The 23,211-nt window shown below is 48.0% G+C and overlaps 1 protein-coding gene across 2 annotated transcripts in view; it reads left to right on the top strand.

Moving 5' to 3' along the window:
• The window catches only part of Syne2 (spectrin repeat containing nuclear envelope protein 2), a 321,669-nt gene extending 300,835 nt beyond the window's left edge, over nt 1–20,834 (top strand). For both annotated transcript variants that reach the window (XM_036205561.1, XM_036205562.1), the window contains 16 exons: nt 1,461–1,648; nt 2,360–2,510; nt 2,821–3,003; nt 4,299–4,436; nt 5,533–5,727; nt 9,629–9,911; nt 10,434–10,502; nt 11,437–11,576; nt 13,303–13,417; nt 14,283–14,485; nt 15,522–15,722; nt 16,179–16,307; nt 17,756–17,947; nt 18,610–18,681; nt 19,315–19,370; nt 19,958–20,834. In XM_036205561.1, the coding sequence (XP_036061454.1) occupies nt 1,461–1,648; nt 2,360–2,510; nt 2,821–3,003; nt 4,299–4,436; nt 5,533–5,727; nt 9,629–9,911; nt 10,434–10,502; nt 11,437–11,576; nt 13,303–13,417; nt 14,283–14,485; nt 15,522–15,722; nt 16,179–16,307; nt 17,756–17,947; nt 18,610–18,681; nt 19,315–19,370; nt 19,958–20,180 (2,538 nt within the window). In that variant the 3' untranslated portion in view covers nt 20,181–20,834. The remainder of the gene's footprint in view (nt 1–1,460; nt 1,649–2,359; nt 2,511–2,820; nt 3,004–4,298; nt 4,437–5,532; nt 5,728–9,628; nt 9,912–10,433; nt 10,503–11,436; nt 11,577–13,302; nt 13,418–14,282; nt 14,486–15,521; nt 15,723–16,178; nt 16,308–17,755; nt 17,948–18,609; nt 18,682–19,314; nt 19,371–19,957) is intronic.
• The last annotated feature ends 2,377 nt before the right edge of the window (nt 20,835–23,211 follow it).

The raw sequence follows: 23,211 nt of genomic DNA on the forward strand, positions 1-23,211 counted from the left end.
CAGGAGCACATTTCTGTATATAAGTACATAATGTCTTCACGCCGGGTCTAAGCTCGGGACCGCCTGGTTGAGAGCTGAGATGCATGCGTGCCGGCATTGCTACCCGAACACAGGATGCCCAGGCTTACGTTTATCAGAAGGGATGTAAGAAAATACTCGGCCCATCCAGTAGTCATACAGCGGTAATATCCAAGTGACCAGGAATGACCCTCAGCTGCCTTTCTGTGGGTGGTGGCCACTGTTAACGAAATCACACTCCTGCGGCCTGACTTACAGCCTGACTGTAATTAACAGCGGCTTGTGTAAAATACACATTTCAGAAATATAGTAACGAAACATTAAAATAGAATTGAACTTTGTCTTTGCTGCTTCGTGCTGTCATTTAGATAGCAGGATTGATGGGGCCGTCTCACATCACATGGCACAGAATCTAGACGATAAGGGAAGACTTCTCCATCGATTCTCAACACCCAGCCCACCCACACCCACAATACATAGGGTGGGGTGGATGCTCGTGCTCTCTTGATGATGGAAAAGCCATGTTTATTTTTAAAGAAATCTCCCAGGCTGGGCATGCTGGCGCATGCCTGTCTGTCATCATAGCACTTGGACAGGGTGGGGGTGGGGTGGGGTAGAGATAGAAGGGTCAGAAGTTCAAGGCAAGGCTTGGACTATATTTTCAAAAGCGGAAGAGAGCAGAAACTGATGATCCACCTTTTTCCTATGGCCATGAACTGTCTCTTTATATGTAGTCTTTTTATCTAATCAAGGAAGTACCATGGCTATTGGTATCATAGGCCAAGACTCCAGAGGCCTTCTTCTCTCCCCAAGCCACAGCTCCACCTGTACCCCATGGGTTAGAAGCCTCAACATTCTCCCCTGGGGTCCATGAAGTCCTCATTCAGATGGACTCATGAGGAGGCCCTGCACTCCTGTGCCTGCAGCTAGTGGCTGGGCGTGTGTAGGGTCAGCATAAAAGTCTTTATAGATCTGAGAGTTGTGTGACTCATCAAAGGTCAAAGGTCAAAAGTCTGTTGTTTTGGTTTGAGTTCCTGCTAACCAGACTGTTTTCCAAAGAACACCTTCCCCAGATCAACTCTTTACTAGGGGCACCTGGAATTGGGTAGTTTGGATTGAGCCCCATGTATACCCAAAGCTGCCAGGCAGTAGCATCTCAGAGCCAGCAGTACCATCTGTCAGTGTGTGGTGAGCAACCCCCCCCCCCCCCGGCCCAGTACATTCAGTACGTTAGTGCTGACAGTTGCCAAGATGTAGGTTGGTCAAGTGTCCACAGCACAGGGCCACCATGCAGACAACAGGCTCAGTCTATTTGAATCCCAAGACACCTGTGAGCCCCTGGCTAGCAAGTGGGGAGGGAAGGATGGGCAGGAACCCTTTGATGCCAATCCCCCCTCCCTCCACTACCCACCATCTCAAGTGCTTTTATCTTGTGATTGCAGGATCTGCAGAGAGATATCGAACAACACAGCGCAGGGGTAGAGTCTGTGTTCAATATCTGTGATGTCCTATTGCATGACTCTGACGCCTGTGCCAACGAAACGGAGTGTGACTCCATTCAGCAGACCACCAGGAGCCTGGACAGGCGCTGGAGGAACATCTGTGCCATGTCGATGGAGCGGCGCATGAAGTAAGCAGCCAGTTGGACTTGGACCTTGTAACCATGGGCAGCCTTTCACCCCACAGCCGCAGGGACTATGCGCTGTTCAAGCCACTTAGAAATATACCAAAGAAATAGCCCAGTGGGTAGAGTATTTGCCTAGCATGGATGAGGCCTTGAGTTCAATCCCCAACACAGCATAAACTGGGAATGGTGGTGCATGCCTATCATCCCAGGCCTTAGGAGGTGGAGGCAGAAGTATGGAGAGTTCAGGGCCAACCTGGGCTACAAGAGACCCTGTCAGAAAGAAAGGGAGGGAGGGAGGGAGGAAGAAAGGGAGAAAGGGAGAAAGGGAAAAGAGAGAATTAGCAGTGAAGGCCTAGTAGAGTGAGGAACAAGGAAATCACTGAAAACAAGACAAAAAACAAACAAAAAACATAATCAGGAGGACTGCCTTTCTCCAGCCACAGAGCGTACCAGGCAGCCCCAACTCTTGCCTGTGCTGTGGAATTGGGATTTCTGAGGTGCCTGGGTCACTCAGAAGAATTGAGTTTAGACCAAGACCAAACATCCTTAGCTATTTCCTGGAAAGGAGTGGTGAGGTGTCTCCCTAAAAAGTCCAAGTAAAAGATTTCCAGCGGGCCCCATCAAGGGACCCTCAACTCCAGAACAGGTAGACTGTGCTAAGTAGACGTGGGCAGTTGTGCTGACTAACCTCCCGTCCTCCTCTCCTCCTGTCAGAATCGAGGAGACCTGGCGGCTGTGGCAAAAGTTCTTAGATGACTATTCCCGCTTCGAGGACTGGCTCACATCCGCTGAGAGGACGGCGGCCTGCCCAAATTCCTCCGAGGTGTTGTACACAAATGCCAAAGAGGAGCTGAAGAGGTTTGAGGTGAGCCTTTCCCCATCCCATTCTGCCACGACGAGCCAGGCCTGCAGAAGGTGCTACATGACTTTGGGTGGCCCGATGCTCCCAATACCAATACTGTCACAGCCCTGGGCGTGCCACCAGCTGCTAGGTCAGCTTTAATGGAAACGTCGTCGGTGTGCCTGTGCTCTGCGGGCCTCACAGACCTGGGAGGCGGTGCTCTGCTTTCCTGGCTGCCTGGCCATCAGCCATGCAAAGCAAGCCCCTGGGGGTTGGCAAATCGGGGTCCCGGCCCTTTGCCCAGTCTGGCACTGACCTCCACTTGGTGCCACAGGCCTTTCAGCGGCAGATTCACGAAAGACTCACACAGCTGGAGCTCATCAACAAACAGTACCGGCGGCTGGCCAGGGAGAACCGCACCGATACGGCCAGCAAACTGAAGCAGATGGTGCATGAGGGCAACCAGCGTTGGGACAACCTGCAGAAGCGGGTCACAGCCATTCTGCGGAGACTCAGGGTAACCCGCCTGAAGCCGCGGGGTGCTGTTGGTAGCTACGTGGGGAGAAGTGATAGGCGATGCGCTGTGGCAGGCCTGCAGCCCAGCAGCAGGTAGATTCCGCGGAAATCCTAAGACTTCTCAACAGTCTTCCCACACAAAGGAGTCCGTGGTTGCCAGCGTTCGGTTTTAAAGAGGGGTGTGCATAGGGCTTCTCAGGCAGACCCTGGTCATGTGATCTGTGTTACCAAAACAGGTCTCTCTTTACAACGACCCGTAACCTGATGATATAGGTGTTGGCACATGAGTCTGGGGCGCTGCTTTCCTGGGTCAGCGAAAGTATACACGCACCTCTGCAAGAGCTTGTTTTACCTGTCTGGTTTTTATCAGCCCTGCATCGTCAATGTATGGATAACAGTGACTGCCTGAGGGTTAGAGCACACTGATTAACCTCTAGGAAGATGAAAGCCTAGGCTTTTTTTTTTTTTTTAACCTTCTAAAAAGGTCATTGGCTGACTAATAATCCAGGCAATTCCTTTGCATTTATCTATTCCCTGCTGATTTTGGCTGTTATTAGTCTAAACCTTTACTTGGCCCTAAATTCCACATTTGTCTGGAAATGGCTGCCTGTCTCTTATGATGTGGTGACCTGGGAGGTCTCTGTCATTGGAGAGAATGAATCTCTTTTACATGTTCAGAATTACAGAAGAATAAAATGGGCAGTCAGACCTAAGCTCCTTTTCTTTCTTTTTTTCTTTTCTTTTTGAGTTAAAAGACCAAGCCTTACCATGTAGTCCAGACAGGCCTAGAACTCATAATCCTCCTGCCTCAGCCTCCTGGCTGCTAGGATTACAACCATGTGCCACCATTCCCGGCTGGATGAGCACCTTCCTATGTTGAAGCTGCATAGGAAAGCCACTGATGACTAATAAGAAAATCTCCCCGGCAACACACACATACACACACACACACACACACACACACAAAACCAAAGATCCCTCCATGGATTGGGGAGATTCACTGATTTAGACTAGAAAACCCAGATTTTCAAATTCCTGAAAGAACCTAAGAGAAAATGTTGCATATTATCAAACCCAAGCCCTCTTACATTCCCTGAGGTGGAGGCCAAGGCCTAGAGTGTATGTGTTTGGGATGAGGGGTGGGGAGGGGGCTGCCACACAGCCAAGACAAGACCCCAGGCTCTAGATGCAGTATGCTAAGGCTTCTGGGGTACTCCAGAGATGGGGTGATATCTTTTCCTTTGAGCCAAATATGGCCATGCTGGGCACACATGGTTTTTCTTCCTTCTTTCCCAGTACTTCACCAACCAAAGAGAAGAATTTGAGGGCACCAGGGAAAGCATTCTGGTATGGCTCACAGAGATGGACCTGCAGCTGACCAACGTGGAGCACTTCTCAGAGAGTGACGCTGAGGACAAGATGCGCCAGCTGAATGTAAGTGCTGCTTCCTTAGTCTCCCGTCAAAAGGCACTTCTGCAGAAGAGCACTGGCCAAGTGCACATTTGATCTGGTACTCAGAATGTTCCAGAATCCTCCAGACAACAGGCTACATTCCACTTGTGTATTTATATTGCTTATAGGCAGGGATACTGGGCCTTTTAGTCAAGGGCTCATTCTTTTTGTTTTGTTTTGTGTGTTTTGTTTTGTTTTTGGGTTTTCAAGACAGGGTTTCTCTGTGTAGTTTTGGTGCCTGTCCTGGATCTCGCTCTGTAGACCAGGCTGGCCTCAAACTATGCCTGGCTCTGCATCCCGAGTGCTGGGATAAAAGGCGTGTGCCGCCACCGCCGCTGCCGCCACCACCACCATCCGGCTTTTCAAGGGCTCATTCTGAGGAAAGCATTCACTTCCTAAGCTGACATTTCTCCAGCACTTGAGCCCATGAAGAGCAAGCTAGGTGTCACTGGTGGGGCCAAGGACAGACACGGTCTGCCGTTTACAGTCAGTTTGGAAGTTTTATTTTGTCTTTGTTTGTTTTGAGACAGGATCTTGCAATGTAGCCCAGGGCAGCCTTGAACTCAATCAAGGCAATCATCCTTCTTCAGCACCCCCAGTGATGAGATTACAGGCATGTGCCGCCGTGTTCAGCCTCACGCTACAGTTTTCCCTCACCATCATTCTCCCCTTGGTTAGAAAACATCACCAAATGAAAACACATTGCCCCTTGACACACTAATTATTGTTATCACTGTGCCCACCAAGGCACATGCCCAGTAGTGGTTTATGTGGGGAAATACTCTCTTCCCACCAAGTGTCAAGAAGACGAATTTTCTCCCCTATACCCATAGTGCTGAATATCCATCTGGGTCAAATTTAGATTTTTTTTTTTTAACTGAAAAACATATAGAATGGTTTTGAATTGTTAGATTGTCACTGTCCGTTCTTTAAAAGCGGATGCGGTGGCATCAGGTACAAACCAGAAAGGAAGAAGGGGCAAAACCGTAATGACGTCACAGTTCTGTCATATGGGATAGACTCTAACTAGACACACAAGGAAAAATCTCTTGAAAGCGCCATCCCGTGTTCCAAACAGGGCTTCCAGCAGGAAATCACGCTGAACACCAACAAGATCGACCAGCTCATCGTGTTCGGGGAGCAGCTCATTCAGAAGAGCGAGCCCCTGGATGCCATGCTGATCGAGGACGAGCTGGAGGAGCTGCACCAGTACTGTCAGGAGGTGTTCGGCAGAGTGTCGCGCTTCCATCGGCGACTGACCTCCCACGCCCCGGTAAGGGTGACCCACCCACCGGCCAGGGCTCCCGGCTGCTCACTGAGCACATTCTACTGGGTGTGTGAAGAGTCGGGGAGGTTGCCTTGGACACGATTTACTCCTTAGGGCTAAAAGGAAGGGCCTCGTTCAATCGCGGTCCACAGGGCGGAAGCAACTCCTTTCTTCCCTGGAGCGTTCCCCATCCAATCATGGTGGATTTGGTAATGTGCTCATTTTATGCCAAATTTTGTTGTCCCCCCCCCACTCCGCCATCTTTGTATGAATCTAATAGCTGTGAAGGTAATGTTTTAAGGGTTTGGCTTTGTTTGTTTGTTTGTTTTTAGATTTTCTTTTTTAAACTTATGTACGTAATTTGTGTGCATTTGTGCACATGAGTGCAAGTGCCCCCGTGTTGTGTGACAAAACGTCTCCTGGGGAGATAGAACACACACACCTACTCACCCCACATAGGGAGCCCACAATCCAGATACTACCAAAACCCAACCTGGTGAACCGATGGCTATTATTTGGGTTGCTTACAGGAATATGGGTGAGAGGTTCCTTACAGGAGCAGAAATGACTCAAAAACAGTGGCATCACCAAAGCCCATCCCAGCATGAATGACAGGTCACAAGGGCTGGGAACCTGGAGTACACTGAACAGTCTGCAGGCAACTCAGCAGGTTGGAGAGTGTCCTTTCCAAGTGACTCGGTTGATCTAAACCTCTTCCAGGCATCTCAGCTGGTTCCTGCTTTTTCCAGGCAGCTGCTCTGGTCTCAAGAATCTTCTTTGTAACTTGGCTTCTCTGGGTCTTCCTGGCAGCTCAGTTTCCTTCCTTCTGAGAGGGACTCCCAGCTTTTATTGCTTCTCTGGCAGAGAGGGGCCTAATGAATCTGATCAGTTTCAGGGACTTCCTGAAGCTATTTTGAGTTGTGTACTTCCTGTTTAAAGAGCTTCCCTGCAGGATGGAATATTTCAGTCTCTGTAGGAAACCGTTAGAGAACACCCTAGAGACCAGAATAAGGTGTCAGATCCCTTGGTGCTGGAATTACAGGCAGTTGTGAGCTGCCTGACATGGCTGCTAGGAATTCAACTCAGGTCCTCTACAAGAGCAGTATGTACTATTAACCACTGTGCTATCTCTCCAGCCCCCAGGGTGATTTTTTTTTTAGCTCTGTATTTCTCTTTTCTTTCTCTAGTGTAGACCAGTTTTAACTGTTGAGTTTTGGACTGTGTGGCTCATGAAGAGCAAGTCCTAAGAGTGCATTTCTTTACAGAGCTGTGTCATAGCGGCCTCTGAGCCCTCTGCTGGAAACGTGGATCGAGTCTCAGTAACGCTTCTGAAGTGTATGCTCTAGTGTCAGGTTGTAGGGCAGTGTGGCACCACACCTCTGAAGGTGAAACAACGCCTCACACCTGCCTTGTCATAGGTAGCAGCGGCCATGCTTTTTAGAGCTGTTTTTAGTGATGGTCCTCTAGAATGTTCTCTTTCAAGATGATTGAGAAACTAATTTTTAAAAACAGTGCCAAGTATAACAGTAAACAAGAGCAGAAACGGCATGGGGAGCCTTCTTTTGTTTTTGTTTTTCACTCTTATTGATTTAGCTAGTTACTTAGCAGTGGGAAAGATGGAGCCAGGGAATTCATGGTCCTTTCCCCTGCTCTCATAATCCTCAGTACAGGGCTTTTTTGGTCAGAGTCAGCATAGCATCCCCTAGAACTCACTGGAAACTGTCCAGTTTGGAGTATGTACATTAGCTGCTTGGGAATGTAATTTGCCTCTTCCTCTCTCATCCAGAAACTTCCATTGCCTTTGCTTCTCTGGTGCTCTGTTCTCACCTTTAAAGTGTCAGATGTCAGCTTTCCAAAGCCAGCTTGATGTTTCTCGGAACTCAAGGTGGTTTGGGAAGTTTACATGGAGTTACGGCCCTCGTTCAACATTTTCATCTTGCTGGTCTAGAACTCTTGGCCACCATGACTGGTAGATGGTCTCTTTTGTGTGTGCTCCAACCAGCAGACTTCAAATGTTTTTATCCGTGTAGCCTCTGAGAATCTCCACAAAGTCCTCATCTTTAAATGTTTTTGCTTACAGTTTTCTCTACAGAGCACTATAATATAAGCTGAATAGAGACACTACATTTTGAAATTGGAAAATTAAACAAGGATAAATGGGGGCTGGAGACGTGACAGTTAATAAAGTGTGTGCTATGTTGTGCATGAGGACCTGAGTTTGGATCCCTGGCACCACATAAAAAGCCTGGCACAGCATTAGGCACCTGTCAGCCTGTGCTGGAGGAGACAGAGGTGGGGGATGATCCTGGAGCTTCCCAGCCAGCTAGCCTGGTGAAATCAGCCAGCTCCAGGTTCATTTGCAGAAATGGAGGCAACTGAGGAAGACACTTGCATTAGTTATCTTGTCTTGTTGCAGCCACAAAATGCCTGATAAAAACAACTTCAGGAAGAAAGGTTTGTTTTAGCTCACAAAGGGCTAGAGAAGTCATGTGGCAAGAACTTGAGGCAGCTGGTCACATTGCACCCAGTCAGGAAGCAGGAATTGATGAATGCTGGCTCTCAGTTCACTTTTCCTTTTTATTCAGTCTGGGACCCCATGGAATGGTGTCAAAAGACCCACATTTAGGGTTGGTCTTCCCACCTCAATTCCCCCAATCCACAAAGTCCCTCACAGGCACGCCCAGAGATGTAGTTCCATGGTGGTGCTAAATCTCATCAAGTTGACATTCAAGACTAACTGTCACAACACCCGGTATCAACCTTCATACACACATATACACATAGATGTACACACATGTACGTGCACCTGCACACGGATGGACACACACACACACACACACACACACACACACACAGAATAAACTACAGCATTTGATTCTTGAAGATAAGTGTTTCTATCAGCCATGATGACACTTTGGCCATTGCTCCCTTCTCTTCTAGATAAACTTATTTAGGTTAGAAGCTCAGCTTTATTATTATTATTATTATTATTATTATTATTATTATATTTTCTTTTCTGCTTAAAAAAAAGCTAGGTTTCTTTAAAAATTCAGATTCCAGGCTCCACTGTGGATCATTCAAAGTTGAGTAACTATACATAAGACCTGAGATCTTTTTAACAATGGGGTGTGTGTGTGTGTGTGTGTGTGTGTGTGTGTGTGTACACGTGTGTGCACGTGCATCTGTGTATGAGGGGTTGTACCAAGAATCACGTGTAGAGGTCAGAGGACAACTGTAGTTACAACCCTCATCTTCCATAGACAGACTTTTCTTTTGGGGCCTCCAGCTCACAAAAAAATGACACAGAGACTTCTTATTAATTATGAAAGCTTGGCCTTAGCTTAGGCTTGTTTCTAACTGGCCCTTATAACCTAAATTAACTCATATTTTTTAATAAGTCTGGCTGATGACTCCACCTTTCTTTTTCTCCTGAAACTCCTCTGTCCCCGGAAGTCCCGCCTAATCTCTTCCTGCCTACCTATTGGCCATTCAACTCTTTATTAAACCAATCACAGTGACACATCTTCACACAGTGTAAAGGAATATTCTGCAACATTCCAACTAGTTCACTGCTGTATACACCAGGACTATGCTGTGTATATCAAACTGGCAAAGGAATATCCGTGAATTCTGCCTCCAGTAGGAGCGCTGGGATGTGAGTCACTCAGAACACTGTGCCCTGTTTTCACTTAGGTTCAAAAGGATTCCATAGGTCCTCACACATGTGCGGCAATGGCTTTTCCTCTGAGCCATCCTCCCCAGCCTACCCTCAGTTCCTTCTAAAGTACTTCAGAAATGTTAATGCCAGCTGTTTTCAGAACTGCTAGACCGGCAGACTTCCAGCGCTTTTTGCAGCTGTAGTTGCCTTTAAACGAGGTCATCCTAAAACCCAGGTACTCTCATTTAGAGCTTAGAAGATGAAAAGGAGGCCTCTGAGAATGAAACGGACATAGAAGACCCAAGAGAGATCCAGGCTGACTCCTGGCGTAAGAGGAGAGAGATGGAGGAGGCATCATCTCCTCAGTCTCTGTGTCACCTTGTGCCCCCGGCTCTGGGACATGAGCGGTCTGGCTGTGAGACCCCCGTCAGTGTGGACTCTATCCCTCTGGAGTGGGATCACACAGGTGATGTGGGGGGATCATCTTCTCACGAAGACGACGAGGAGGGCCCCTTCTACAGCGCACTGTCAGGTAAAGGCGCTTTCCCAAAGCCTGGGAACATGACCCACATGGCTGTATTTCTAGCACCATAGCAACACGAGGAGTTCTCCGTGAGCTAGAGTCCAGCTTGTGGCTGGTGCAGGCTCGAGACTTTCTGGCTTCCGTCCTGCCCACCTTTTTTGCCTCACCTGAGAATGAGCTCACCCCTATCATAGGGGGAGCGGAAATTCATATTCTGACTTTAGGACTGTTCACTGATGATGCCAGCCAATGGGAGACTCATCAATTGATTTTTCTATGGTGTTTATCAAAGCTTATTAGTAGATTGGGTATGGCCCTTTTTGCCATGTGTGCCCCTAACCCGCCACTGCCGTCAATAAGAGTGGATGGGGAAAACCATGCTTCTGGTTTTGAAAATTCTTTCAATAGAAAAGATAGGGAGTAGTTAACCTCCTCCCGTCTCGGCTGGCGGTGTCTCTGCTGTGTTGACTTGCTACCTAGGCATTACTCTGCCGGCACCTCCAGGAGGACAATGACATTATTCTTTTGCAGATGTAGAAATCCCTGAAAATCCTGAGGCATATCTTAAAATGACCACAAAATCTTTGAAAGCATCTTCTGGTAGGCCCCTGCCCGTGCATGTCTCAACATGGCCGCATCCCATGGCGCACACACCGCATCCTAAACCTCGCTCCGTGTCATGTCTGCCCTGTGCCTTCTGTGGACACCATGCGCCTCGGTTCTCGTGTCATGGTGTATTTACACTGCTATACTCACCCATTACCTGCGTGCTCCTGACAAGGTCCTACCCCATACCAGAGTGGTCTCAGCACCCCCTCACCCACCCCACCACTCCCACACACACACACACACACACACACTTCTAGGTCGGTAGAAAGAATTTTTGTCAAGGCGCCTTTTGTTATTTTTCCTCCATGTAACTTGAGCCCTTTGGCACAGCTTTTGGCCAAGCTTTCTTGTAGGTGGCTTGGTTTCAGACTATTTCCTCGCTGCTGGTGGTTTCCTGAGATGGGTCTCTGGGGGTAGAAAGGACCATTTCCTTTGCCACAGCAGAGGAAGCCTTTCCTTGGTTGGCAGCTCCAGCGCTACCCCCAACCCTGTCCCCATCTGTAGCGGTAGTCGCGGGCTATCCTCGGCTGTTGGGTCCTTCAGCCTATCTTCACAGTCTCTCTTGTCCACCCTCCTCAGAGGCCTTCTCGCCTCTCGGCCCCCAGACCTGGCCTCACTGCCCAGCGTCCCCGCCAGTCTAGCTACACAGCTCCATCCAGAATGCCACTCATCCCGCAGCAGATCATATGTCCGCTGTGCTCCGCTGTGGTCCCATCTCGTGAAGGTGCAATGTCGCTCAGTTGCATGACTCATTTCATTTCCTCCCGAGACATCCTGACATGTTGCAAACATGCATGCTTTGCAAGGAAAGCTGGAAGAACTCATTTTGATATTGTAACCTGATGCCATGTCACCTGTACATGTCACTAAAGAGGAATCCTTTGGTTGGAAAGTAGACCCTGATGAGCGTGACACTTGGTTTCAGGTAAATCCATTTCTGAGGGCCACCCGTGGCATGTTCCTGACAGCCCTTCCCATCCCAAGCATCACTACAAGCCAATGGAAGGTGACAAGGCTGTAGCACCGGTCCCCTCAGATGCCAGCACTCCTTACAAACCAGCCTATGTAAGTCTTGACCCGGTGGGAATGCAGCCCGGGCACAGGCATGCATTTCCCATCTCATTTTTGAACTCTTTCGCTCACAGTGGTGGCACCTCTTCTGAGGGGACTTCGGGAAAGGGATGTCACCCAGCGGTAGAGCTTGCCTAGCACGTCCGGAGTTCAGCTCCCAGCACCACCCAGGGAACAAGGCCCTCTGCTGGGGTGCCCATGCTTCATTAGAACCCAGAGAATAGACTAGCTTTAAAGAAAGGTTTCCAGCCCCCAAATTTGTGTGTGTTGAGAGTGATGTGAAGCGAGAATTATTTCCGTCAGAGGCAATTCCCCGTATAAATAACAGAGCCTTCCTTGGTTGTGTCTACTTTCTGACCACACATCAGAAAACAGAAAGGGGCTTTGTAATCTGAAGTGGTGGTGTTGAGGGTGTGGACTTGGTTCCCCGGCCATGACAGTGGAGCATACAGCACGGTAAGCCTTCGTCACCTGATAGTAGACCTGCCTCATACAGTAGGATTGGTGTGTGGACAGGGAGGAGCCCTCGGAGCAGTGGTCCTTGTTAATACAGTATTGGGGTTTATAACCACGCCTGCGCCTGTTAGTTGCATGAGTTTGTGGTGTGCTCTGGAGGGCAGCAGCTGGAGATAGTATAGGATTAAAGGTTGGCCATAGGTCATTGTTAGTCCAGAAGGTTAACGATGATTGAGTTGGGGTTAAAATATGGCTCACGTTTCAGTGCCACAAGCATCTTTCAGAGAAGCCAACAGCAGTGGACATGGGGGACCAACCAGTGGGTTTACCAAAATGCCCTGTGTGTGTGTGTGTTGGGGGGGTGATGGTTAACTGCATAATTGCTGACAGTTCTGCCTTTAACTGGTCAAATCCGATACAGACTTGACTGTGCCCACTTCGGAACGCCTTAGGAGACAGCTGTCATTTTTACTGTCTCCATCTGTGCTACAGCCTAGACTGGGGAAGGAGACCTGGGGGCTCCCTCCAGCCATTAGGCCTGTGTTCCTACCTGGCCAATTTCAACAGCTCAACCTTTTCTACTTGATGTGTGACACCATGTGTGTTACCAGAGGTCGGAAGTCTCCTTTTCTCCATTCCACACGAAGAGGCTATACAGACATAATCCAGAGGAAAAGCACAGCTTTTCTAAAAGGGATCTGTTTATTTTTGGAAAGGCCTGACATAATAAGCCACTGAGCTGTGTGGGAGCAGAAGAGTCACTGTGGATGCTGCAGGATAGATGCTTGATAATGAGTGACCCAGAGAGGCGGAGGACTCTGTGTTTCCCATTCATAGCGAGGACAATGCCAAACACCTCAACAGGGTGACGTGGAGGGGTAGGGACATTGTGTAAAACACTGTGAGGGCATGTGAAAAAGTGCCTCCAGAGGAGCTGTCTCATAAGATCGGTGATCACCTTTGACTTGTCCTGCAGTTTGTGTGCAGACCCTTAGGAAGGATGCAGATTAAACAGGCCATTTTACCCCTGTCGCTGACATGCCATCTGTTTCCTGGGCTGGGGCTGAGGGGTTTGCTCTCTCCCCTCAGCTCTGCTTGTATTACAAATCTTGCCGCGTGCAATGATGCATCTGTCCCTTATCCGTTACCTTTTGGTGGGGAGGGTCCCACATCTTTATTTCTTTACTGTTCCTGTGAACCCGGATGTTCTGTAGTTCCCTTTTTGATTTTAGAGATGTATGATCTAAAAATTGGCTCGTTCCAGGTGAAGTTGCTATTACATCAAGGCACTGATGGTGGAGAAGAAGGCCCAAGAGCCTCCATGGGCAGCCCCCAGCAGGAAGATGAACAGCTGGCCACCTTAACGGGACAGCAGCCAGGTACCAAAAATGGGCATCCCTTAGGAGATGTGAAGCTTGGTATCTGGGCCCAGCCAGGTGTTTCAGGTGTTTACTTCACCATATTACTTGATAGAACATTAGAGATCAAGCAATGACATGATTCACCAAGAACCTGCCCCACAGTAACCTCTGTTATTTTAAAATAAGCCAACTTGTGATTATGAATGAATCTCTAGGCATCTCACTTTCAACTGGATTTTTTTTTTTCTTTATGGTACTGGGGTTAGGCTTGGTAGGCAAAACTGTGTCCCTGGCCCTTTGGAAACTGTCCTTTATACGGTGAGTAACAAAAGAATCCCCAAAAGATAGAATACATATTTTATTTCTCTGCATAGCCCTGGCTGTCTTAGAACTTGTTCTGTAGACCAGGCTGGCCTCAGAGATCCACTTGCCTCTGCCTCCCAAGTGCTGGGATTAGAGGTGTGCACCACCACCACCTGGCTATGAAATGCGTGTTCTAATGACTTCCCATGTATGGAAAAAGACTAGTCCAGTGGTTACCAAAGTAATTGCTGAGCTGAATGCAAAGTAGAACTGACCACATGATGGTCCTGATCATTTGTGAGTCAAAAGAGCAACAGCCCCTGAAATGCTGAGCTAAGGCTAGAATACCTATTGGCCATAGGTTGGGTTTCCTCACCCTCTGTCCCCACCTCCTTCTATCCTTTGTGAGAGTGGAGGGGGATGGGCCTTGAGTCACAACATGGAGATTCCAGAAGAGAGAACTCCCTGGCCCTGATCCTCCTTCAGGCATCCTGGACTCACTTTTACCATCCTGACCACTCACGGCCAAGAACATCTGCTCGCTTTACTGCTGGCTCTAATCAGCAGCTTTGGATTCCAGGTGCCTTTGACAGATGGGAGCTGATTCAAGCGCAAGAGCTCCACGGCAAACTCAGGATGAAACAGAACGTGCAGCAGCTGAATGCGGACATCGGGACCATCACCACTTGGCTTGGAAAAACTGAAGCAGAGCTGGAAGCTCTGAGGCTGGCGAAGCCTCCCTCCGAGATCCAGGAAATAGCACTCAGGGTGAAGAGACTGCAAGTGAGTGGGAACTGGAGGGGCTGGGGGTAGGGGGGAATCTGAGCAGGCACAGAGTTTGTGTCATGGTCTTCGTAGTGGTAGTGCTGAACAAACAGGTCAGACCTGGGTTTGGCATAGCTGGCAGCATGCGGGTTAATGTGTGTGTAGAGGTCAGTGACTTTTGCTTCGGTGAGGACGGAGATGCAGGTTTCCCTTGGCACATTTGAGACTATCTACAGATAATCACCAAGCCCAGAAGAGGGCTGTAGAGGATGTGGCTCAGAGCCTAGGGACTGGAAAGATCTGGATTTTAGCGTCTTGGGGACACCTCCCTAACCCTGAGGAGCATAAAGCCAACCTTCTGACCTGTATGAGGTGGTTCACACAGGGCTAACCGTGGAGACTTCCTGGCTCACTGGCTGAGGAATTCTGTGGCCTGACTTGGCTACCCTGTGATAGTTTAGGATTCCTTACCCATGTGATTGGCAGCGCCAGCCTCAGGAGCAGCAGCAGCCCAGGGTGCAGGGGAGGGGCAGCTTAAACCCTGAATTTTGGGGGTGCCCTGAGCAGATAAATCCAAGGTTCGGAACCCAGGATAGGATTGGGAGGGGTGTCCACAGTTTTCTCTTCACATCTCTGCTTTCCCATTATATATATAGAGGGTGCCATTCCTCTTAAAGGAGAGACATTTCAGGGGTACCTAGGGACAAGTGCAAAACAGCTATAGTGCTCATCTGGAAAACTTTTAGTCTTACCAAGAGCTGTGCCTAAGCCAGTGACTGTGGAGGTCAGTGCCATCTCCTCATGCCTCCGGTAGAGCCTGTCAGTGAGGAGGCAGGCCTCTGCTCTCAGACCCAGCCAGCCAGCCAAGGTCACTAACCTTGTAAGGCAGCCCCCTCAGCTGACACTTCCCAGCCACTCACAGGCGAGTTCTCTCTCATCTTGGTAGCCACTGCTTGGAGAAGTGTGGGGAAGGTCTGTCCCTTACAGGTATTGCAAATGAGGCCCTTCTCCCTGTTGCCAGAAGTTCTAACCTGCTCTGTTCCCTTGGTGGTAGGAGATATTAAAAGCCTTTGATACCTACAAGACCTTAATGGTCTCCGTCAACGTGAGCCACAAGGAATCTCTGCCAAGCGAAAGCCCCGAATCCACAGAACTCCAAAATAGGCTACACCAGCTAAGCCTGTCCTGGGACACGGTCCAGGGTGTGATGGACAGCTGGAGAGGGGACTTACGACAGTCACTCATGCAGTGCCAGGTATGTTGACTCAGCCCAAGGCCCTGTCCCAGCAGCAGCCTGGCCCATGGGCTAGGAGCCGCAGATGGTTTTACCATCACCAGCTGGGTTAGGAAGTAAGAAAGTCCCCCTTCCACTAGGGCCATTAAATTGGCCCTGTGCTTGCCCAGGATTTCCAGGTCTGTTGCCCAAGCCCACACCCACCCTGGAAGTAAGGATCACAGCAAGCATGCCACCAGGTTAAGGAAACTGCCTCTCTCTGTCCTTTGGTTTGAGAGACTCAGAGAGCTGGCCCTGTAATAGGAAAGCATGCTCAGTGTTCCCTTCTGAGCCCTGGGAATCATCCAGCACCTGACTCTCGGGCTCGTTTTTTAGGACTAAACAATGGTGTGTGTCTAAAGCTGGCTAAGATGAGAAAGGCAGGTGACTGATGGATACGAAAGAGCAAGCTCCCCCTGACAAGTGTGGTTTCTACAGGACTTCCACCAGCTGAGTCAAGACTTGCTCCTATGGCTAGCAAGTGCAGAGAGCCGAAGGCAGAAGGCACATGTCACCAGCCCAGAGGCAGACCGCCAGCTTCTCCTGGAGTGTCGGAAAGAGCTGATGGTAAGTTTCTTCCACAGGACCACTAGCCACTGTCTGTGTCACCCAGTGTTCTGGGCACCACAGTGCTGTTGGTGGCTATGACTCATGGGTTCATACAGAGAAGTGAAGAGCCATAGTGACCCCTTTAAGACTCTTGGGAGTTAGATCAGCTGAGGAACTGGCGAGGTGAGGAAGCTGTGGCTTGTTCTGCTTCTCTGATCTTCCAACATCCACCCCAATAACTGGCCTCACGTTTGATTTTATTAATGACTCTTTTAAGATTCCTGCTACAAGGGACATCAGTGTTTTAAAAATACTTTGAAACTCAAGCCCACTTGAAGCATTTTTCCCCATTGTTAATATATTCATCCCTGGATATCCACAGGTCTTAGACTCCTACACATACCCAGATTTGGGGGTACTTGAGTGCATTAGGTAAAATGTACATATTTCTGCATTTGTTATTTACATACAACCTACACAAATCCTCCCATATACCTTGAATTCTCTCTTGATTACTTACAATCCTTAGTATGATATAAATGTATTTTGTAAAATGCTACATAAATTTCTGTTATACCACACTTAGAAATAACAATAAGGAAAGCATTTATATGTTCACAACAGCAATAATTCTTTTGCTGTGAATGTTTTTTAATCCATGGCTGATTGACTATGGGTGCAGGATCCTCAGGGACAAAGGCCTGACTGCACTGTTCATTTGGGGGAAGCATGAGCTGTCTATATTCATAGTAGAAATTCCTATTTTCTGGAAGTTGTGTCTTTCACCAACAAGCCCAAGGTGAGCCCTGTACCTTCTCACATGTACTCAAAGGGACTTGGTTTCAATCTGTAAGCTTATATGTAGTTTGACTTTCAGGATTTTATATTTAAAATTGCTGGGCATTGCTTTAAAAGAATTTTATATTAAAATCTTCACAAAGCTTCATTCCCTACAGTAACAGTGCCCAAGAGAACTTCCTACATGGGTGTAATTGTCCCATCTCTGCACCTCAGGTGGCTACCAAGGACTTGGAATGTGATTGAAGCCAAGTTTTGTCTTTTCATCTGAATAGAGGTAGTAGCATAACAAGAAAACAGCCCTTAACGATTCTGAGTGATCGGCCTGATGCCTCCTCCGTATCTAAGGCGTGTGCTTGACCAAATAGCTCTCGGCTTACTGACTTCAATTTCCCTGGCCTGGTGTCTAAGAGCCTCGTCTTAGATACCACACCCCATCACTTCTTTCCTCTAATTTCTCCACATCAAATTATCTTAGAGTTAAAAGGAATTAAAAACAACCGATTCAGCTGCTTTCTGAATAGTACTAAGCCAAGCAAGGACTGAGACTGGTTATCAGTGAACCATGGAAAGTTCTGGAGTTGAGCTATGCCTAACGTTCATCCCAGAACAGAGGAAGCTACACTACCCTCCCCGCCGACAACTTTCTTGCACCATTTTGCTTTCAGCAACTGGAAAAGGAGTTGGAAGACCGTCAGCCTCAAGTCAGCTCCTTGCAGGAGATTTCCTCCAGCCTTCTCGTGAAGGGGCACGGAGAAGACTACATTGAGGCCGAAGAGAAGGTCCACGTCATCGAGAAGAAACTCGAACAGTTGCGTGAGCAAGTGGCTCAAGATCTGGTGTCCTTGCAGGGAAGCCTGGTGAGTCCTGCGGTTGCTTGTCTGTGTCAAGGTGTCGCAGGAAGGCAGATTGTGGCCTCACTCTGGTGGAGGGGGCAGGTAGTCCGTGTGAAGGTTCCAGCCCCTCTCTGGCTGTGCAGCTTTATAAAATAAGTTGCATAAGCCCCGTGTATGTGTTCTGTCCTTTGAAAAAAGGCAGATAACAATGGTACCTACCCACCAGTAAGGTTATGCAAGACAGATCCCACCATCACCGCTACCTTTGTACTGAATACAAGCCTTCACTTTCTCTCGTGACATGGTTTCAAGCCCTCCTCCTCCTCACTGTCCTGGTCTCTCTTTCCTGATTACCCTCTAATTCTGTTGGCTCTCAGTTCTCTTGAAAATGTGATGTAATTCAAGGGACAACCAGTCCGTGGCCTCTCCTAGCTAGAGCAGGACACATGAATCTATCTGTGACGTATGGAGAGACTCACTGCCAACTGGGATTGTGGGTTTCCTGTGCTTTGGCTATATGGCCTTCTGTTTGCAAAAGTCTATTTGCATGGGAGGAGAGAGTCATTACAGGGATTTACACTGGGATAGAAACGAATTACTCCTTGAAGAGTTCATAAAGCACAGTGCTCTTGAAACTAGCTAGAACTTTGTTTTGCCCTAAACTGAACAACTGGGTTGGCTTTCAGACTCCAGACCCCTCTCTGGCCAGCTATGATGAAGTGGACTCAGGGGAAGAGCCTCCAGCTGCCTGTGCAAAGGTAAGTGCCCCCCACACTTCAAAAATACCCAGAAGGGCTCTCAACGTCATTAAGATGGCAGAAACTTAAGACTCCAAGGCCCCACTGGACCTTTAGTGACAGCACCAATCTATTTCAGCCTTTTGGCCAAAAGACAAACTAACATTTTTTAATTATGATTATTTGTGGATACGTATATATACACACATGCCACAATGTGCACATGGAGGCCAAAAAACATCTTGTAAGAGTCAGGTCTCTCCTTCCATCGCTTGGGTTCTGGGCATTGAACTTGGGCCATCAGGCTTGGCAGAAAGTGCCTTTACTTGCTCTCACTGGCCCTTGTAAGTGATTATTAAAAATGACTTTTTTAAAAGCTCTCTCCTGGTGAGTCACTTTTCTCTGAGGTCATGGTACATTGTGGAAGATGAGGACCCCTGTTGAAGGGGTTTCCTGATGTCTCCAGTAAATCAGATCAGTAAACTGAAATAGGAAATCTTGATGGCTCAAGAAACCCAATCACATGTCATCAAGTGGAATCACACATGGTGTGACTTTGGTCCCAAAGGTGTGGCAGGAAAGTGACCTGGAGAGGGGTGGGAGGTAAGCTGATCTAAGGAAGGACGCATTGCATCATGGGCCTCTTTGTTCCAGCAGTTTGGAGAGGAGAGATCTACAGAAGAGGAAGAGGAAGAGGAAACAGACAGCAGGTAACAGCATCACAGTCCCCACGGAGACTCCCCAGCCTTGTCCATGCTGCTCTCCAGGTTCATCTGGAGAGGAGCAGGCTCCTCTTCCAAAAGTACACCCCAGCTGTCTGAGCTACGCTTCTATTGCTGTGACAAAATGCCCTGACGAAGCAATAGAGGTGACAAAGAAGGGTTTATTCTGGCTCACGGTTCAAGGGGACAGCCCGTCACATCTGGGAGGTCACAACAGTGGGAACTTGAGGCGGCTGGCCCCATTGTACCCACAGTCATGGAGCGAGCGGCTAGAGGCGAATGCTTGTCCTCAGCTTGCTGTCTCCTTTCTATTCTGTTTAGAGCCTTAGCCCATGGAAAGGCGCTGCCCACTCTTCAGTCAGGTCTTCCTGACCTCAGTTAATGCCCCAAGGCTTCTCTATCATTTGAGGTTTTGTCCATTTGACAGTGTTAATTAACCATCACCCCAGCTGTCAGCCCATTTGAACCTCACATCTCAGGCCCCTGTATTTCTTCCCATAAGCATGTAGCCAGATAATGAGTGTGGCCCATGAACCCTCCTGATGAGTCTCCCCTCCCCACCTCTCTTTTGGCAGGATGTCCCACCTTGATGACCCTGGCCGCTCACAGCCAAGGCGCTCCTTCCTCTCAAGGGTGATCAGGGCAGCGCTGCCCCTACAGCTGCTGCTCCTGCTGCTGCTACTTCTGGCCTGCCTGCTGCCTGCCTCTGAAGAGGATTACAGCTGCACCCAGGCCAACAACTTCGCCCGCTCCTTCTACCCCATGCTGCGGTACACCAACGGGCCACCTCCCACCTAGAGGATTCTGCCAGCTGCGGTGCCATGCCCACAGCCTATTGGCCACAGGTGCTCAGCTCGTGGTACCTGCCCAGCCTGTGAGTGACTCTTAGCCTGGACGAGATCCAGGGACCTGCTGGAGACACCTCCCTCATCTTGTCCAAATGGACTCTGGGGGCCCGGGACAACTCAGTCAAAATGTCCTTCCTCTGGGACAGAGCACCAGGTATAGCAGGACCTGGCATTCAGACAAAGCTAGTAGATGGGTTCCAAGAACTCTGGGAAAGGGGGGCTTCCCGAAGAACCTCGCACTTTGTAAAAACACTGTATTGTAGCACAGCTGATGTAAGGCCCATGAACAATGATGTTCAGCGCATCATATCCAAGAAGCTAGCAGATCCCTACCTGAGTGATGGTTCGGAAACCCCACGGTTGATTCAAACACATTTGAAATGTTTAGAATCAGTTTTCTTCCAGTTGGCTAGCAATCTGCACTCCCGGTTATAAACTAAAAAACTGTCCTGTTCTGTACCTAGGTCAGCTCTTTTATATTGCTTTAAAATTTTTAAAGAAATTTTATTGCATGGATGTGGTTATTTGTGCATATTTTTTAACAACGCTGAATCTGTATGAATAATGTAAACTTTGATTTAAAAAAAAAAGATTTTTAGCTTGAGCTTTGGACTAATGTACAGTAAATGCCAAACTCCAGACTTCATAGGGATGTTTTTATAAGTTAATTTTTTAAAGAATTTTCATGTTTTAAAGAGACACTTTGGGTCTGGTTGAGCTGTTTGGCCACCAAGGGTTGGTAAAGAAACTTGGAACTGTTTGTGATATGTACAATTCAGATGTTTCTCATTAAAAAAAAAAAAAAAAAAAAAAAAAAAAAGGCAGACTGTGGTATTGGACTATGTTAGAAGGCAGGTGGTCTTCCAAATATAACAAATATCTTAAACTCACCTGATCCTGACCCCACTTGCTACCATTGACCCTGCAGCCACATGTAGCACAGACCCCCAAGTAGGTAGGCTGACTGTACCCTCTCCTCCCCCGTACCCCCATTTGGACCATCTCCTCCTCTCGGCCCTTCTCACTCCCTTTGATCCAGTGACCCTGTAGTTACCACATGTTGGTGTGGGCCTCGTAGGCCACCTGCATTTTCCTTCCTCTTATCCTCCATTTGGGTCACCCAAGTCCTCTGGCTGCTTGCCAAGGAGAGCCCCCTCCTCCCAGCCTCTCTTCCTCACTCCAGGAACCACGAGAAAGGGACCCTTCAGCCATCACATGAGCCCTACCAGCTGCCCTATCCAGCCTTGAGACGCAGGACAAGTCCATACTGCTAGGAGAAACTTGTTCTAGAACTGAAGACACCACCAGACTGTAGCAGAGAAACAGAAGACCTGGATAGAGGCTGTATCCCCATTTACCAAACAGGAAATCGAGATTCTCAGCGCTGCCATTAATTAGCCTCACGAACACTAAACACCTCAAACAACGAACTCCAGATGTGCAAATCCCGACTCAGAAAACGGGGAAAACCCAATGTCACCTCCAAAAAAAATACAATTCCCATCGTAATGGCCCCTAACGGAAATGACAGAAGAATTCAGAAGAATAACTATGGTCAAAGACTCAACAAAGAGATGGATGAAATAAGGAAGCTGGTCCAAGACATGAAAATAGTTGGAATTTTTAAAGACAATTCAAATGGAAATGAATGTTATAAATAAAAAACCCAATAAACCAATTAAAAATGGGAAGCAACAAAATGGATTGTGTCTAAAACAGACAGGGATGGAAGACAAAATAGAAGAATTGGATCACTTAATAGAGGTCAAGAGAATTTTTGAAAAAATAATAATAACATGGAGCATGGGAGAGTTCTGGAAACCCGTAAAAAGACATACCCTAATTTTAGGCATAGCATGAGAAGAAAACCACAGTGAAGGCATAGAAAACATCTTCAGTGATATGGAAGAAAATCTCCCAAACCTAGAGAAAACCTGTTCAGAGGCCGGGTGTTGGTGACACACACCTTTAATCCCAGCACTTGGGAGGCAGAGGCAGAGGCAGGTGGATCTTTGTGAGTTCGAGACCAGCCTGGTCTACAGAGTGAGTTCCAGGACAGGTACCAAAACTACACAGAGAAACCCTGCCTCCAAAAACAAAAAAACAACAAAAAATTCCTGTTGAGGCATGTGTCTGAAGACGGACACCAGTTATATAAGATGAGAAAAGAAATTACAACATTCTATAGTTAAAATATTTTTTTAAAAAATAAAGCAAGGGTTTTAGCGCTCCATGGGAGGAAGCTCAAGGCAATTATAGAGGCAGGCTGATTAGAATAACAGCTAATTACTCAATGGAAACCTTCAAAGACAGAAGGGCTTGGAGAGCTATATTCCAAATCCTGAAAGAGGATAACTATTTGACCCAGCAAAACCATCTATTAAAATTGAAAGACAGCCACACATGGTGTCACATGCCTTTAATCACAGAACCACTCACTAGGGAGGCAGAGGCAAGTGGATCCTTAAGTTCCAGACCAGCCAAGGCTATACAGCAAGACTCTTCCCCCTACACACAAAATAATAATTTGAAGCATTACAGACTATTACCAATACTCTTGGTTATACTCTAGAATGCCATAGGAAAGCCTACTGCTGAAGACATGACATACTTGAGTCACAAAACATGGAGAAATCAAGCTGCTACTCACCTGGAAGCTCCATCATATTGGCTAACTTTTATGGTAGGTGATGATGCTATGATTTCTGCCAGAGATGAAAGGGAATTTTTTTTTTTTTGAGACAGGGTCTCACTGTGCATCCCTAGCTGGCCTAGAACTCACTATGTAGACAGGGCCAGCCTTGAACTCAGAAATCCACTTGCCTCTGTCCCCAGAGTGCCAGGATTAAAGGCGTGCACCACCAGGCCTGGCCTGAAGTCACCAATCTTACCCAGCTGTGAGCCCTACAAGCTGTAACAATAACCAGCCTAGCAAGACATACCCACTGGTACAACAGCAGTGGGAATGTCATGGGATTAAC

The sequence above is a fragment of the Onychomys torridus genome, chromosome 14, assembly GCF_903995425.1.
Source record: "Onychomys torridus chromosome 14, mOncTor1.1, whole genome shotgun sequence".
In the NCBI taxonomy this organism is placed as follows: domain Eukaryota; kingdom Metazoa; phylum Chordata; class Mammalia; order Rodentia; family Cricetidae; genus Onychomys; species Onychomys torridus.